The sequence below is a fragment of the Hylobates moloch genome, unplaced genomic scaffold (assembly GCF_009828535.3).
Source record: "Hylobates moloch isolate HMO894 unplaced genomic scaffold, HMol_V3 SCAFFOLD_6, whole genome shotgun sequence".
NCBI lineage: Eukaryota > Metazoa > Chordata > Mammalia > Primates > Hylobatidae > Hylobates > Hylobates moloch.
The window spans coordinates 73,154,619-73,169,428 of record NW_026652281.1 but is presented as its reverse complement, the minus strand read 5'-3'; the positions used below and the strand labels follow the sequence as shown (position 1 = coordinate 73,169,428).

At 41.7% G+C, this 14,810-nt stretch overlaps 1 protein-coding gene across 1 annotated transcript in view; it reads left to right on the top strand.

Moving 5' to 3' along the window:
- DNAH3 (dynein axonemal heavy chain 3) overlaps positions 1-14,810 on the top strand; it is a 223,910-nt gene that overhangs the window by 116,640 nt on the left and 92,460 nt on the right. Inside the window, exons 34-38 of the mRNA XM_058440807.1 lie at positions 2,157-2,376; positions 3,286-3,420; positions 6,069-6,180; positions 8,837-9,078; positions 12,689-12,789. Coding sequence (XP_058296790.1) covers positions 2,157-2,376; positions 3,286-3,420; positions 6,069-6,180; positions 8,837-9,078; positions 12,689-12,789 — 810 coding nt within the window. The remainder of the gene's footprint in view (positions 1-2,156; positions 2,377-3,285; positions 3,421-6,068; positions 6,181-8,836; positions 9,079-12,688; positions 12,790-14,810) is intronic.

Here is a 14,810-nt window from a genome sequence, read left to right as displayed (position 1 = left end):
GTGGAGGCGGAGGCTGCCGTGAGCCAAGATCTCACCACTGCACTCCAGCCTGGGCCAGCGCACCACCCTGGGGGGGGGGGGGGGAAAAGACCCTGAAAAAAAAAAAAAAAAAAAAAAAAAGAAAAAGAAAAAAACAACACTATAAAACATATGCAATTATTCCAGAATTGAAGAGGAAAAATTATTAATATAACATTTATTGCCTCCAATTAACTAGGTTATCTCTCATTCAAGTATTGTCCAGTTTTCTAAGACACACATTTATACACAGATCAGTGTCTTCATGTGTGTACATGTGTGTGTACACACATACATATAACACATGCACCAAGAATTATGAATAATCATTGCAAAATGGCTTGTATTGATCTATTCCAAATTTTATCACGTCAATTGACTTTCTGTTACAATGAATGTCTTTATGGCCTGGGTGTCTTTGTTTATAATCCAAGGGGCTACAGAAATTCTCAATAAAATGTCACCCTTCCTAGGCCAAGAGGCTGCCTCAGTCATATGACATTTAACTCATTTGTTTTCTATAGTAACTAGGATTGCATTGATTTGCTCACTCAATTCATTTATTTATTTAATTAGCAAACCTTTATTAAGTCACCAACCTTATGCCCAGCCCTGTGCTGGATGCTGGTGAACAACACAAAGTCTTTGTTTCTAAAGAAAATCAGTTCTGTAAAGAGGATCTCCTTGAGAGAAAAGTGCATAATTATATTAGTTACGGTAACGCTGACCCCTGAATCTCAATGGCTTAGCATAACAAAGTTTATTTTTCACTTGCTGAAAATCCAAAATGAGTCTACGGCCATACCACACTGAATGCAGCCAATCTCGTCTGAAAATCCAAAGTGAGTGCTTGTGATCAAGGGCACTTCTCCCCCAAGGGATGGTTACTTATAGTTCATGGTTACTTATAGTTACCATGGTTACCCAGGTTACTTATAGTTCATGGCTACAGCCCATGAATGGCACAAAGGCTCTCATGGAGGAGGTTTTCGTGGGCCTGCCCTGCAAGTGACATACGTCAGTCACTATCATTCACATTGCACTGGCTGGAACTCAGTAGCATGTGGCCTCCCCTGACTGCATGGCAGGCTGGGAAATGTGGTCCACTCGTGTGTCCAGGAAGAATAAGAAACCCAATTCAAAATTTAATATATTTGACACACAACACATGTACACTTATGTGCACTGCAGTAAGTGTGTGCGTTAAGTATGCAGTGCACGTAAGCATCTGTGTGTTGTGGGCTGAGTATATTACATTTTGCATTGGGCTTCTTAAATTTTAAAAGTAAAATGGACATTGAAAAAATTATAATGCGACAGAAATGAAAAAAGTGAGTAACCTTACCTCAGTAATCCATAGTTCCACTTTCCAGGGATTAATATCACTAATAGTTTGATGTATTCTTCCCTAACTTGTGTGTGTGTATGTGTGTGTGCATACATTCATATATACCTACAGAGGTATAAAACATACAATTTCTTCCTGGCATGGTAGCTCACACCTGTAATCCCCTCACTTTGGGAGGTTGAGGTGGGCGGATCACTTGAGGTCAGGAGTTCGACACCAGCCTCACCATACAATTTCTTTTATTTTAATTTAATTTTTATTTTTGTAAAGACAAAGTCTCACTCTGTCACTCAGGCTGGAGTGTAGTGATGCAATCACAGCTCACTGCAGCCTTGAACTCCTGGGCTCAAGAGGTCCTCCCACCCTTAGCCTTCTGAGTAGCTGGGATGACACGTGCCATGCTACCATGCCCAGCTCATTTTTTAATTTTTCTGTAGAGACAGAGCCTCGCTATGTTGCTCAAGCTGGCCTTGGACTCCTGGCCTCAAGCAATCCTCCTGCCTCAGCCTCCCAAAGTGCTGGGATCATAGGCATGAGCCACTGCACCTGGCCAAAAACATATCATTTCATTTACCATACATGTTATACACATATGTGCACTTGCTTTTATTCATGCTTCCATACCTCATTATGGTAACTCTATTAAAAGATCCTTAAAAGATAGGGCTTCTTCATCAAGTCCATGGGCAAACCTGGTTGCTGACGGGGCAAGGACAAGGATACTAGGAATGTCTGCTGGGCAGGACGTGGTCCTCTCTGGGTGTCCGCATACATGTCTTTGCCCTTCTAGTCTTGCCCAGAAGATCGTCGCGACCTACCGCCTGTGCTCGGAACAACTGTCCTCTCAGCATCACTATGACTACGGCATGCGCGCTGTCAAGTCTGTGCTTACTGCCGCAGGAAACCTGAAGCTCAAGTATCCAGAGGAGAATGAAAGTGTCCTGCTTCTCCGGGCATTGCTTGATGTCAACCTGGCCAAGTTCTTAGCGCAAGATGTGCCTCTGTTCCAGGTATGTAGTGGTTCGGGACCTTGGCTGGGGACCAAGGCTCAATGTTGGAAGATGAAATGTTGTGTTTGGTGCCTTCCCCATATCCTCTTCCATCTCCTGACATCTTCTATTCTTTGGCCAGCATCTCTGCCACCTGATACCCTCCCTGCAAATGTTAAATAATAGCAAACATCTCTGCCTGATTTTTAATAAAAATGTTTTCACTGATAGGATAATATTTGCTCTTGGGTATACATAAGCGTTTTTATCCAATTTAATTAGTTTCCTTTTGTAATTAATTTAATCTTACTTGCCAGGCTCTGAGCTTCATAAAGACAGAAGTCATGACTATCTTGTTCATTCCTAGTACAATGACTGGAAGATAATCCAGACTTATTAAATATTTGCTGACTTTTAAAATTATTTGGGGGAGAAATTATGTAGTTTTTTTGTTTTGTTTTGCTTTTCGAGACGGAGTTTTGTTCTGTTGCCCAGGCTGGAGTGCGGTGGCACGATCTCGACTCATTGCAACCTCTGCCTCCTGAGTTCAAGTGATTCTCCTGCCTTAGCCTCCTGAATAGCTGGGATTACAGGCACGTGCCACCATGCCCAGCTAATTTTTGTATTTTTAATAGAGACGGGTTTTCGCTATGTTGGCCAGGCTGGTCTCGAACTCCTGAACTCAGGTGATCTACCCATCTTGGTCACCCAAAGTGCTGGGATTACAAGCATGAGCCACTGTGCCTGGCCAGAAATGGTTTTATAAACAGTGTTTTCATTTGTAATTTTAGACAAGTTTTGGTGCAAGAAGAATGAGATCTGGAATTTTTCAAAGATCTCTGTTGTTGATACATCTCATTTTAGGAAAATGTTGAGGTCACATATCTGATACTTTATCCTTTCCACTTTCTTTTAAATTCTTTTTAACAGGGAATTATATCCGATTTATTTCCTGGAGTTGTTCTTCCAAAGCCAGACTATGAAGTTTTTCTGAAAGTGCTGAATGATAACATCAAAAAGATGAAACTCCAGCCAGTACCTTGGTTTATAGGGAAAATTATCCAGGTTGGTTCCTTAACCCATATAAATGTGCCTGTTTTACTGTTTGCTGAAGTCAGCAAACAGTAAAGACTTATAGGAGATTGGAACTGAAGTGGCAGCAATCAGAGGTGCCTGTGTAGAAATGCAAGTAAAACGTTAGCTGGGCATAATGGCCCATGCCTGTAGTCCTAGCTACTTGGGAGGCTGAGGTGGGAGGATTGCTTGAGCCCAGGAGTTTGAGGCTGCAGTGGGCTATGATCATGCCACTGCATTCCAGCCTGGGTGACAGAGTGAGACCCTGACTCTTAAAAAAAAAAAAGAAGAAAGAAATGGAGGTAAAACAAACAACCAAAACCAAAAAACCCACTTACTTACTCCATCAGTTTTTGTGTTTGTTTGTTTGTTTCTGAGACGCAGTCTTGCTCTGTCGCCCAGGCTGGAGTGCAGTGGCACAATCTCGGCTCACTGCAACTTCTGCCTCCCAGGTTCCAGCGATTCTCCTGCCTCAGCCTCCTGGGTAGCTGGGATTACAGGTGCATGCCACCACCCCCAGCTAATTTTTGTACTTTTTGTAGGGACGGGGTTTCACCACGTTGGCCAGACTGGTCTCAAACTCCTGACCTCAGGTGATCCGTCCACCTCAGACTCCCAAATCCCATCAGTTTTTTGCTGTGAGATTTTAGGCAAATTAGTTCACCTCTTTTACCCTCAGTCATCTGTAAAATGGAGTAATTTTGAGAGAAGAGGTGTGTAAAGTGCTACACATAGTACCTGATACTATATCATTATCAACTCCACCATCTCCATCATCATCGTCAGCACCATTGGCATCATCATTTCCCAAAGTCACAATGTGAGTTACAAGTGAAGTTAGGACCCAGGACTCCAGATTCTGAGATCACACTGCCTTGTGGTAAAAATAATCATTTTTTCCCTACTGTATTAGCAAGTGAGCTAGTTTTTGACACAACTCATTTAACCCAATTTTGAACCTCAATTTATGATTGAGATTTTACAGAAGGACCATTCTTTAACTAGGCAAGAGCTTTAACTTTCAATATGTTATTATGAAAAATTTTAAACATGCAGAAAAATTGAACGAAATGTACACAGAACACTCATATACTCACCACCCAGATTTTACAATTAATATTTTATACTGTTTGCTTTATTTTTTATCCATCCATCCATCCATCCATCCATCCATCCATCCATCCATCCATCTTACTTTTTGATGTATTTCAAAGTAATTTGTAGACCTACAGATGAACTTTCATGTAGCTTGGTACCAATTTACAAAAACAAGATAATATTTGCAAAAACAAGGTGTCTGGAGCTACCTGCCCTTTTACATATTGATATCTCAATGTGAGGAAGAATGTGAGAGGCTATTGAATCATTAATGTTTTCCTCTCTTATTCCTTTGTTTTTTATTTTAGACAGTCTCCCTCCATAACCCAGGCTGGAGTGCAGTGACGTGATCTCAGCTCACTGCAACCTCTGCCTCCCAGGCTCAAGTGATTCTGCTGCCTCAGCCTCTCGAGTAGCTGGGATTACAGGCCTGTGCCACTATGCCCTGCTAATTTTTGTATTTTTAGTAGACATGGGGTTTCACCATGTTGGCCAGGCTGGTCTCAAACTCCTGACCTCAAATGATCCACCCATCTTGACCTCCCAAAGTTCTGGGATTACAGGTGTGAGCTACCGAGCCCAGCCTTCGTCTCTTATTTCTGATGCAGTCAAGCTTTCAAACCACCTGAATGTCAACCCTACTTAATGGTTAGGGATTTTGTATTGTTCTCTGCTCTGTAACTTTCAAACAGTAGCTTTCAAATCTACCTGAATGTCAACCCTACTTAATGGTTAGGGATTTGTTTGTTTTGTTCTCTGCTCTGTCTACAGCACCCAGAACAGTGTCTGGCACATAGTAGATGCTCAAAAAATATTTGCTGAATGACATGTGTTCCTTTCTCTACCACTTTCATTGTCACTACCTTCATTTAGACGCTTCTTATTGGTCACCTCCAAGGTGAAAAATAATAAGAACTTATCTTTAAAATAAAAAGCTGCTTGTGTTCCCTTTCTCTGAGGGAGTCACCATCTAAAGGAGCAAATTTTTTTAAACCATAAAATTCACATAAATGCAAATGACCAAAGCAGTTAGATCTCAAGAAAGAAAGTTTCCAGGAGAAACACAATTTGCTAAAATGACCGCCATTTTCTTTTTCTCTTTAAAAGTAAATGGCAATAGTGTCATGAAAATATTAGAGGCATTAAAGTCGAATAGCCCTGTCTGCAAATTCTGGCTCCATCACTGATGTACTTGGGCAAGTATTTAACCTCTCTTGGGCTCAGTCTTACCCTTTGTAAAAGGTGGTCAATGATATCAGAGTAGATTAAATAATTTGAGTTATCAGTTGATTCTTAACACATAGACAGGTACAGAGCAAATGGTAGTTCTCATCCCTTAAATAATCTGAGACACACACATATATTTATTTGTCTGAAAGATATGTAAACAATAGACCATGAAAAGAACCGTAGTTCTCCAGAGGTAGAAGCAAATGTGAGAGTCCTCTTCTGACCCCTCATTCCTCATTGACTTCTGACTAACTCACAATGGGGAAGCGTTGCAATGATTAACTTCTTTTATGAATGATGTCTCCTCCTAGATCTACGAAATGATGCTGGTGAGACATGGCTATATGATTGTGGGAGACCCCATGGGCGGCAAGACCTCTGCTTATAAAGTGTTGGCTGCAGCTCTCGGCGATTTACACGCAGGTGAAGCTCACATCCCTGGCTTCCAGGGAGGACAGAACTCCTCGCTCAGTTGGCTGGCTCCATGGAGATAATGCCAGGCTGCTAGTCTTGTCAGGCCTCGATCGTGACGTCAGAGCTAGAAATAGAACGTGGCACACAGATGTCTGCAAGCAGAAAATAAAGGGTGGCGGTGGGGTGCTTCTATAATAACAAGGGATTTCATGTGCATATCATTAAGGCCTGGAGGAATTTTCTCAAATGCTGAGCAGTGGTTTCTCCAAAGGTCCCCCAGTGAAAGAGAAACTCTTGTCATTGGCCTTAAAATTTGTCTAAAAGCAAATCATTGCATGGTTTTGCTTCTTTTCTTCTATTCTTCTCTTCTTTTCCTGTTACCTTCCCTTTAGTTTTTTCCCTCCCTCCTTCCCTTCTTTTCTTCTTTCCTTCCTTTTAAAGTCAAGGATAGGAGCTCCTACTTTTGAATCAGACTCAGACTTCGACAAATGACTAAACCTGTCTTATCCTCTGTTTTCCCAGCTGTAAAATGGGATTGTTATGAGAATTAAGTAACAGCATGCAGGTAAATAACTGAGCACAGTGCCTACGCAACAAATGGAAACTATGTTTATTGCCAGAGAAACAGTTGTGGGTTTTGTGTGTGTGTGTGTCTGTTTGTTTTGTTTTGTTTTTATAAAACACAAACCTATAGCTTCACAAAAGCATTTCCTTTTTGTGCATGCATTGCTTCAAGTTTTTCATTTAAAAATTTTTTTCTAATAACATTTGATGATTGGGTTTTTGAGGTTATGTTTTGGGGGTTATCCTAGCCTTAATAACTAATTTGGGCATCTCAAATTTAAATACAAATTTTGAGGCAGGGTACAGGGGCTCACGCCCGTAATCCCGGCACTTTGAGGGGCCAAGGCGGGCGGATCACTTCAGCTCAGGAGTTTGTGGCTGCAGTGAGCTATGATTGCACACTGCACTGCAATTCCAGCCTGGGTGAGTGAGATCCAGTCTCAAAATAAAATAATAGAATATAATAAAATATAAAATATTTTTAGCATTTTAATATACCTGAAGAAACTGAGTGAAGAAAAAGGAGGCTACCACTATGTTTGCCTCAGGATGCTGCACAGTAGTTCTTTTTGATTTAATTATTTTTAATGTTTTTTAGAGATAGTGCAGCGGCACAGTCTCAGCTCACTGCAACCTCCTGGGCTCAAACGATCCTCCTACCTCAGGCTCCCGGGCAGCCGGGATCATAGGCATGCACCACCACGCCCGCCTAATTTTCATATTTTTTGTAGAGACGGGATTTTGCCATGTTGCACAGGCTGGGCTCGAACTCCTGAGCTCAAGCAATCCTCCTGCCTGAGCCTCCCAAAGTGCTGAGATTACAGGCATGAGCCACCACATCTGGCCCAGAAGTGGTTCTTTATTTAGTTCATGGCTCAAGCACTTCAACTTTTCCCGACTTTGAAGGATTCCATAAAAGCGTTGTGATTTTTTTTGTTATTAAATACATATGCTGTGCCATCCATCAGCCTGTACGTTCCAGTTGAGTTTTAATACTCCAGTGTGTATTTCTTGGGAACAAATGACACTCACTGAGCAGTCAAGAAAGATTTCGGGGCCAAACTAGCCCTTCAGAGACAGAAAAGTAACCATCATTTTTCAGAACCTTTTTACCTGTTAGCTGTTTCCTGTTTCCTCATCTCAAATCAAAGCCAAGGTTCTGATCTGTTCTTTTCATTTTTAATTTCTTCCTTCAGCCTGTTTGAGTTTGAAAAGCCAAGGTTCTTAGGGTGGCTGTGAGAGCAGGTACATAGAGGGCTGATAATAGGCGTCACTCTCCCTTCCTGCTTGAGTTCTGTGAGGGCAGTCAGATTTCTTTAGTCCTGGATTTTTTTTTTTTTTTTTTTTTTTTGAGACAGAGTCTCACTCTGTCACCCAGGCTGGAGTGCAGTGGCATGGCCTCAGCTTACTGCAACCTCCACCTCCCAGGTCCAAGTATTTCTCCTGCCTCAGCCTCCCAAGTGGAGAGTGGCTGGGTGTACAGGCACGCGCCACCACGCCCAGCTAATTTTTGCATTTTTAGTAGAGGTAGGGTTTCACCATGTTGGCCAGGCTGGTCTCAAACTCCTGGCCTCAACTGATCCACCTGCCTTGGTCTCCCAAAGTGCTGGGATTATAGGCGTGAGCCACTGTGCCCAGCAAGTAGTCCTGGATCTGACTGGCACATTTGCCCTCTTTGAAATGAGGACTGGAAGAAGGTATGGTGAGAAACGAAAGGGTATAATAACCCAATAATGTAAGGCATTGCCTATCCAGGTGTCTCAGTCTTTTTTTTTTTTTTTTTTTTGAGACAGGGTTTCATTCTGTTGCCCAGGCTGAAGTGCAGTGGCACAACCAGAGCTCACTGCAGCCTCCATTTCCCAGGTTCAAGTGATCCTCCCATCTCGGCCTCCCTGAGTGTTGGGATTATGGGTGTGAGCTACTACTGCTCCTGGCCCTAGATGCCAATCTCTATAAAAACTGAGCACATGTTTTATAAGAAGGACTTCCCACATATAGCATATTTATAAAAGTTGATTGGTTGTTGAGATGGCATCATCTCTTGTTTAACATTCTGGTCTCACCAGAGCCTTTATAACTGGTGTCGAACCTTCTTGCCCAGCCAATCAGATGGAGGAGTTTGCTGTGGAGTACAAGATCATCAACCCCAAGGCTATCACGATGGGGCAGCTGTATGGATGCTTTGACCAAGTGAGCCACGAGTGGACGGATGGTGTCCTTGCCAATGCTTTCCGGGAGCAAGCGTCTTCACTCTCTGATGATCGCAAGTGGATTGTATTTGATGGGCCAGTGGATGCTGTTTGGATTGAAAATATGAACACTGTTCTGGATGACAATAAAAAGGTAAGTGTTGAGCCTGATATCACTTTTCCATGAGTGAGACATAAACTCTTTTATTGAAGTAAGCGATTGATCAAAACTATATAGAGACATACATTTATTGCACTAAGAATAAATGTCCCACAGGAGAATAATGGTAATCAATTCATGAATTATGCTGTTTGTACTTGTAGTTGGTAAGCTAAGTATGTTTAGAGACCACGTTGAATAGTGAGCCTTAGTGCTGGCATCAGTTTGGACTCCTGGCCCTGCAACTGAGCTGTGCTGTACTGAGCAAGTCACATAACTTCTCTGAATCTCAGTTTTCTCATTTGTAGAAAGGTAGTAATACAATGAGGTTGTTGATACTTAAATGAGATTGCACATACATAGTACTTGCAGGATATGTTTTAGTTACCTATTGCTATATAACAAACTACCCTAATACTTAATGGCTTAAAACAACCATTTCTTTTCATCATGATTTTGTGGGCTGAGAATTTTGAAAGGGCTCAGCTGGCCAGTTGGTCTCTCTTTTGATGTCAGTTGGGGCAGCTCAGGCTAGAAAATCCACATTCAAGATGGTGTCTTCACTCAATGCCTGGTGGCACAATCATATTTGGCCTCTCTTTCTCTCTCTCTTTTTCTTTCTCTCTAAAAATAATACCTCCACTTCCAGGCCACTTCACATGGCTTGGGCTTTTCACTTGGTGGTGTCTTGGTAGTGGCGCTTCCTATGTGGTGGGTGATTTCCAAGAGTCAGGAAGTGGAAGTTTCCAAGATATTAAGGGCTATGCTTGAAACTGATAAGCATCACTTTCTCTGCATTCTGTTGGTCAAGGAAGTCGCAAGGCCTGACCAGGAAGTGGAAAGATAGACTTCACCTCCTGATGGAGGCAGACAGGTCACATTGCAAAAGTGCATATGGGCTGGGCCCTGTAGGCTCACACCTGTAATCCCAACACTTCGAGAGGCTGAGACAGGAGGATTGCTTAAGCCCAGGAGTTCGAGACCAGTTTGAGCAACATAGTGAGCCATCTCTACAAAAAAAAAAAAAAATTTTTTTTTTTTAATTAACTGGGCATGGTGGTAAGTGCGTGTAGTCCCAGCTACTCAGGAGGCTGAGGTGCGAGGATCACTTGAGTCTGGAAGTCATGGCTACTGTGAGCCTTCATTGTGCCACTGTGCTCCAACCTGAGCAACAGAGAAAGACCTTGTCTCAAAAAAAAAAAAGTGGGGGCATGTGGGATGGAATTTATATAACTTGCCCAATACAACACAGCTCAATAGTAGAGTGAGGAGTCCAACTGATGCCAGGACCTTTGAAAAATATAGCAATCTTTGCAAAAATACCACCAATCTTTGGAAAAATAAGTAGAGTGGTACCACAGTAAGTATAGTGCCACAGTATGTGTGGTGGCTAAAAGAGCTTGGACTCTGGAGCCAGACAGCCTGGGTTCAAATCCTGGCCTTGCCACTTTCCAGCTATGTAACCTCAGACAGGCTATTTAGTCTCTTGATGCCCCAAATTCATCATCTGTAAAGTAGGGATGGTAGTGTCTACCTTATACTGTTAGGAAGATTAGATAAGTTACTATTTATACACCTCTTCTGATAGTGCCTGGCATATAGCAAGTGCTATATAACTATTTAAAATAAAATTTATCGTCATTTCAAGGAAGAATTCCTTCACTGGATATACATCATTATCAAATCAAAATATATTTTCTAACTGTGTTTAAATGTCACAAGACTAAGAGTGAGTCATGCTCAACAACGAAAGGGCTAATTATCCAAATTATACACATCCACTAATTATAGCATGTGCATAATTTTGATTATATAACATTCAAAAATGGAAATGTTTTATTACATGATATGGACTATATTCTATAAACTAATTGTACAGATGTATCAGTTGGTCTTGAGATTAGAAGTATCAAGACAGTCATAATCAGTGAATTTCCTAATGGTTTTCCTCTGCTCTGGGTGTAAATGAAACTACAGTCACAGGTGTGGGTCTGTTTTAGTTTTCTTCATATTCAGAGATGACGCGGTTGGTGGTGTCAGCCTTGTAACAGCTGTGATCTTCCTGGGGATGCAGGCAGTGACCTGTTTCAAGTTGTGTTTGATGCAGGCCAAGTAAGGTACAGGGAAGCTTTTAATCACAAATTAGGATGAACAGAATGAATCAGTGGTATTTCCTCTTCTCCCCTGGGAGATGAGGGCCTCAGGCCTTTTCTTGTAACTTAAACATCTCACTGGAATCCATTTTCGTGAGTAGGAAACAGTGTCATTGACTTAGTATATATTCCAAGGCTTTCCTGTGTAATTGCACTACTTCCTACAGGGTTTTACCTGCTACACACTAGAAATTCTGATGATTTTTCTTTTTTTTTTTTTTTCGAGACAAAGTCTCCCTCTGTTGTCCAGGATGAAGTGCAATGGCACGATCTCAGCTCACTGCAACCTCCACCTCCCGCAATTCTCCTGCCTTAGTGGCTGGGATTACAAATGTGTGCCACCATGCCTGGCTATTTTTTTTTTTTTTTTTTTTGTATTTTTAGTAGAAATTGGGTTTCACCATGTTGGCCAGGCTCGTCTCCAACTCCTGACCTCAAGTGATCTGCCTTCCTTGGCCTCCCAAAGTGCTGTGCTGGGATCACAGGCATGAGCCACTGTGCCTGGCCTCTTTCACTCTATTCTAAAAAAGATTTATGGGCCAGGCACGGTGGCTTATGCTTGTGATCCTAGCACTTTGGGAGGCAGAGACAGGAGAAATGCTTGAGCCCAGGAGTTTGAGATCAGCTTGGGCAACATAGTGAGATCCTGTCTCTACAAAAAATTTAAAAATATATATTATGGAAACATTGATGTAATCTAAAAACAAAAAACAAAAAATAAAAAACTAGCCACGTGTGGAGGTCCACACCTGTAATCCCAGCTACTCAGGAGGCTGAGGTGGGAGGATCGCTTGAGCCCCGAAGGTCGAGGATGGAGTGACTGCAAATGTGTCATTGCCTTTCAGTCTGGGTAGCAGAGCAATACCTGTCTCAAAAACAAATAAAAATTAAAAATAAAAAGGATTTATGGAAAGGCTTTTGTCCCTCCTGCTATGGATTAGTCCATGCGGGTGTTCAAATATGGGTCTTTTGTGAAAGAATTGACCAAATAAAAATAGGATGTGGCTGTGCAGTTAAGTTCTATGTTAAATATTGAGAAAGGGACCAGGAAACTTGGTGAGGTCTGATAACTTCTCGATTCTTCATCTGAGATTGCATCTAAGGTCAGTGATTTCCTGGCCTTCCTATTAAAATTGCAGCTCACTCAACCCTGACTGAGGGTTCTCCAACCCCCTCTTCTGCTTAATTTTTCTCCAGAGCACTTTTCACCATTTTGAGCACTATATATTTTGCTTATTGTCTGTCATCTCCCAGAAGAATGTAAACCCCAAGAGGATAGGAAATTTTGTCTGTTTTATTTTATGCACCTAGAACAGTGCCTGGGACATAGTAAGTGCTCAAGAAATACTTATGGAATGAATCAAACCAGCTTTGTCTGCACTGAGACCTCTTACTTGCAGATGGAATTTAAGCCCTTCCCCTGTCCGCTACCCTCTGCTTTGCACTTTTAGCTGTGTCTCATGAGTGGGGAAATTATCCAGATGAACTCCAAGATGAGCCTGATCTTTGAGCCGGCCGACCTCGAGCAAGCCTCTCCAGCCACTGTGAGCAGGTGAGGCAGCCCTCACTGGCACCCCAGGGGACAATGTGGCCCCACTCACCCTAAGCAGAAGAGAAAGCTCTCAAATTTCACAAATGTGATGAAGCCCTCGCAGATCATCTATGTTATTATTATTTTTCTTTCCAATTTTTATTTTAGTTTCCAGGGGGTATATGTGCAACTTTGTTACATGAGTAAATTGCATGGCATGGGGGTTTAGGGTACAGATTGTTTAGTCACCCAGTTAATCAGGTTGTTTTTCCATCCTCACCCTCCTCCACCCTCAATTAGCCTCCCATATCTATTGTTTCCTTCTTTTTTTTTGAGACGGAGTCTCACTCTGTCACCCAGGCTGGAGTGCCGTGGCGTGATCTCGACTCACTGCAACCTCTGCCTCCCAGGTTCAAGCGATTCTCCTGCCTCAGCCTCCCCAGTAGCTGAGACTACAAGCACGCGCCACCACGCTCGGCTAATTTTTGTATTATTAGTAGAGATGGGGTTTCACCATGTTGGCCAGGCTGTTCTCAAACTCCTGATGTCGTGATCTGCCTGCCTCAGCCTCCCGAAGTGCTGGGATTACAGGCTTGAGCCACCTGCACCCAGCCGATCGTTCCCTTCTTTGTGTCCATGTGTACTCAATGTTTAGCTTCCATTTATAGGTAAGAACATATGGGATTTGGTTTTCTGTTCCTGCGTTAATTTGCTTAGCATTATATTATTTCTCATTCATTTAGATTTGTCATAAAATCAGCCCTCGGTCCACACTACTGGTAGGAGTCTAAAACCCAGCAAATACTTTGGAAACGGTTTGATATTATCTCCTAAAGTTGAATCTCCGTATGCCCAAGAGCCACCCATTCTCCTAAGTACAGACCCAAGGAAAACTTTTGGCATGTGCAATAGGAGATCTGTACAAAAAACACAGTGGCAGAACTCACAGTAACAAACACTTGGAAACAGCCCAAATGCTTATTAATCGAGTTAACGGGTGGCCAGGTGCGATGACTTATGCTGTGATCCCAGCACTTTGGGAGGCCGAGGTGGGCAGATCACCTGATGTCAGGAGTTTGAGACCAGCCTGGTCCAACATGGTGAAACCTCATTTCTACCAAAAAAAAAATACATAAAAATAGCCAGGCCTGGTGGTGGGTGTCCATAATCCCAGCTACTCGGGAAGCTGAGGCAGGAGAATTGATTGAACCCAGGAGGCAAAAGTTGCAGTGAGCTGAGATCATGCCACTGCACTCCAGCCTGGGCGACCGAACAAGACTCCATCTAAAAAACAAACAACAACAACAACAACAACAACAAAAAAGAGTGAATTAATAAAGTATAATAGAGTCAGAAATTGTAATATGTATAATAACGTACTCAAAAGAACTGCACTGACATGCAACTATATAAATAAATCTTAGTAACTCTATTAAGGACAAAATCTTAGCAATATTATATATAATACAGATAATGTAATAATATAATTATATCTATAAATATATATATAATTACATAATTACATAATTATATCTATAATTACAATATATTATATATAATATAATGTTATGCTATATACTAATATATACTATATTATTATATACTAATATATACTATATTATTATATACTAATATATACTAATATGTATACTGTATGGTTATATGCTATTATATACTATATTATTATATAGTAATAATAAAAGTAAGATCAAAATATTATCTATAGCATGGTACCCCTTTTAAATTGTTAAAAACAACTAAAATAAAAATATAAACACTTTAGGAACAGGCCAGGCGCTGTGGCTCACACCTGTAATCCCAGCACTTTGGGAGTCCCAGGTGGGTGGATCACTTGAGGCCAGGAGTTCTGAAAAACCTGGCCAACCCTGTCTCTACTAAAGACAAAACTCCATCTCTACTAAAAATAGAAAAAAGTTAGCCAGGTGTGGTGGGACGCACTTGTAATTCCAGCTACTCGGGAGGCTGAGATATGAGAATCACTTGAACCAGGGAGGCAGAGGTTGCAGTGAGCCGAGATTGCA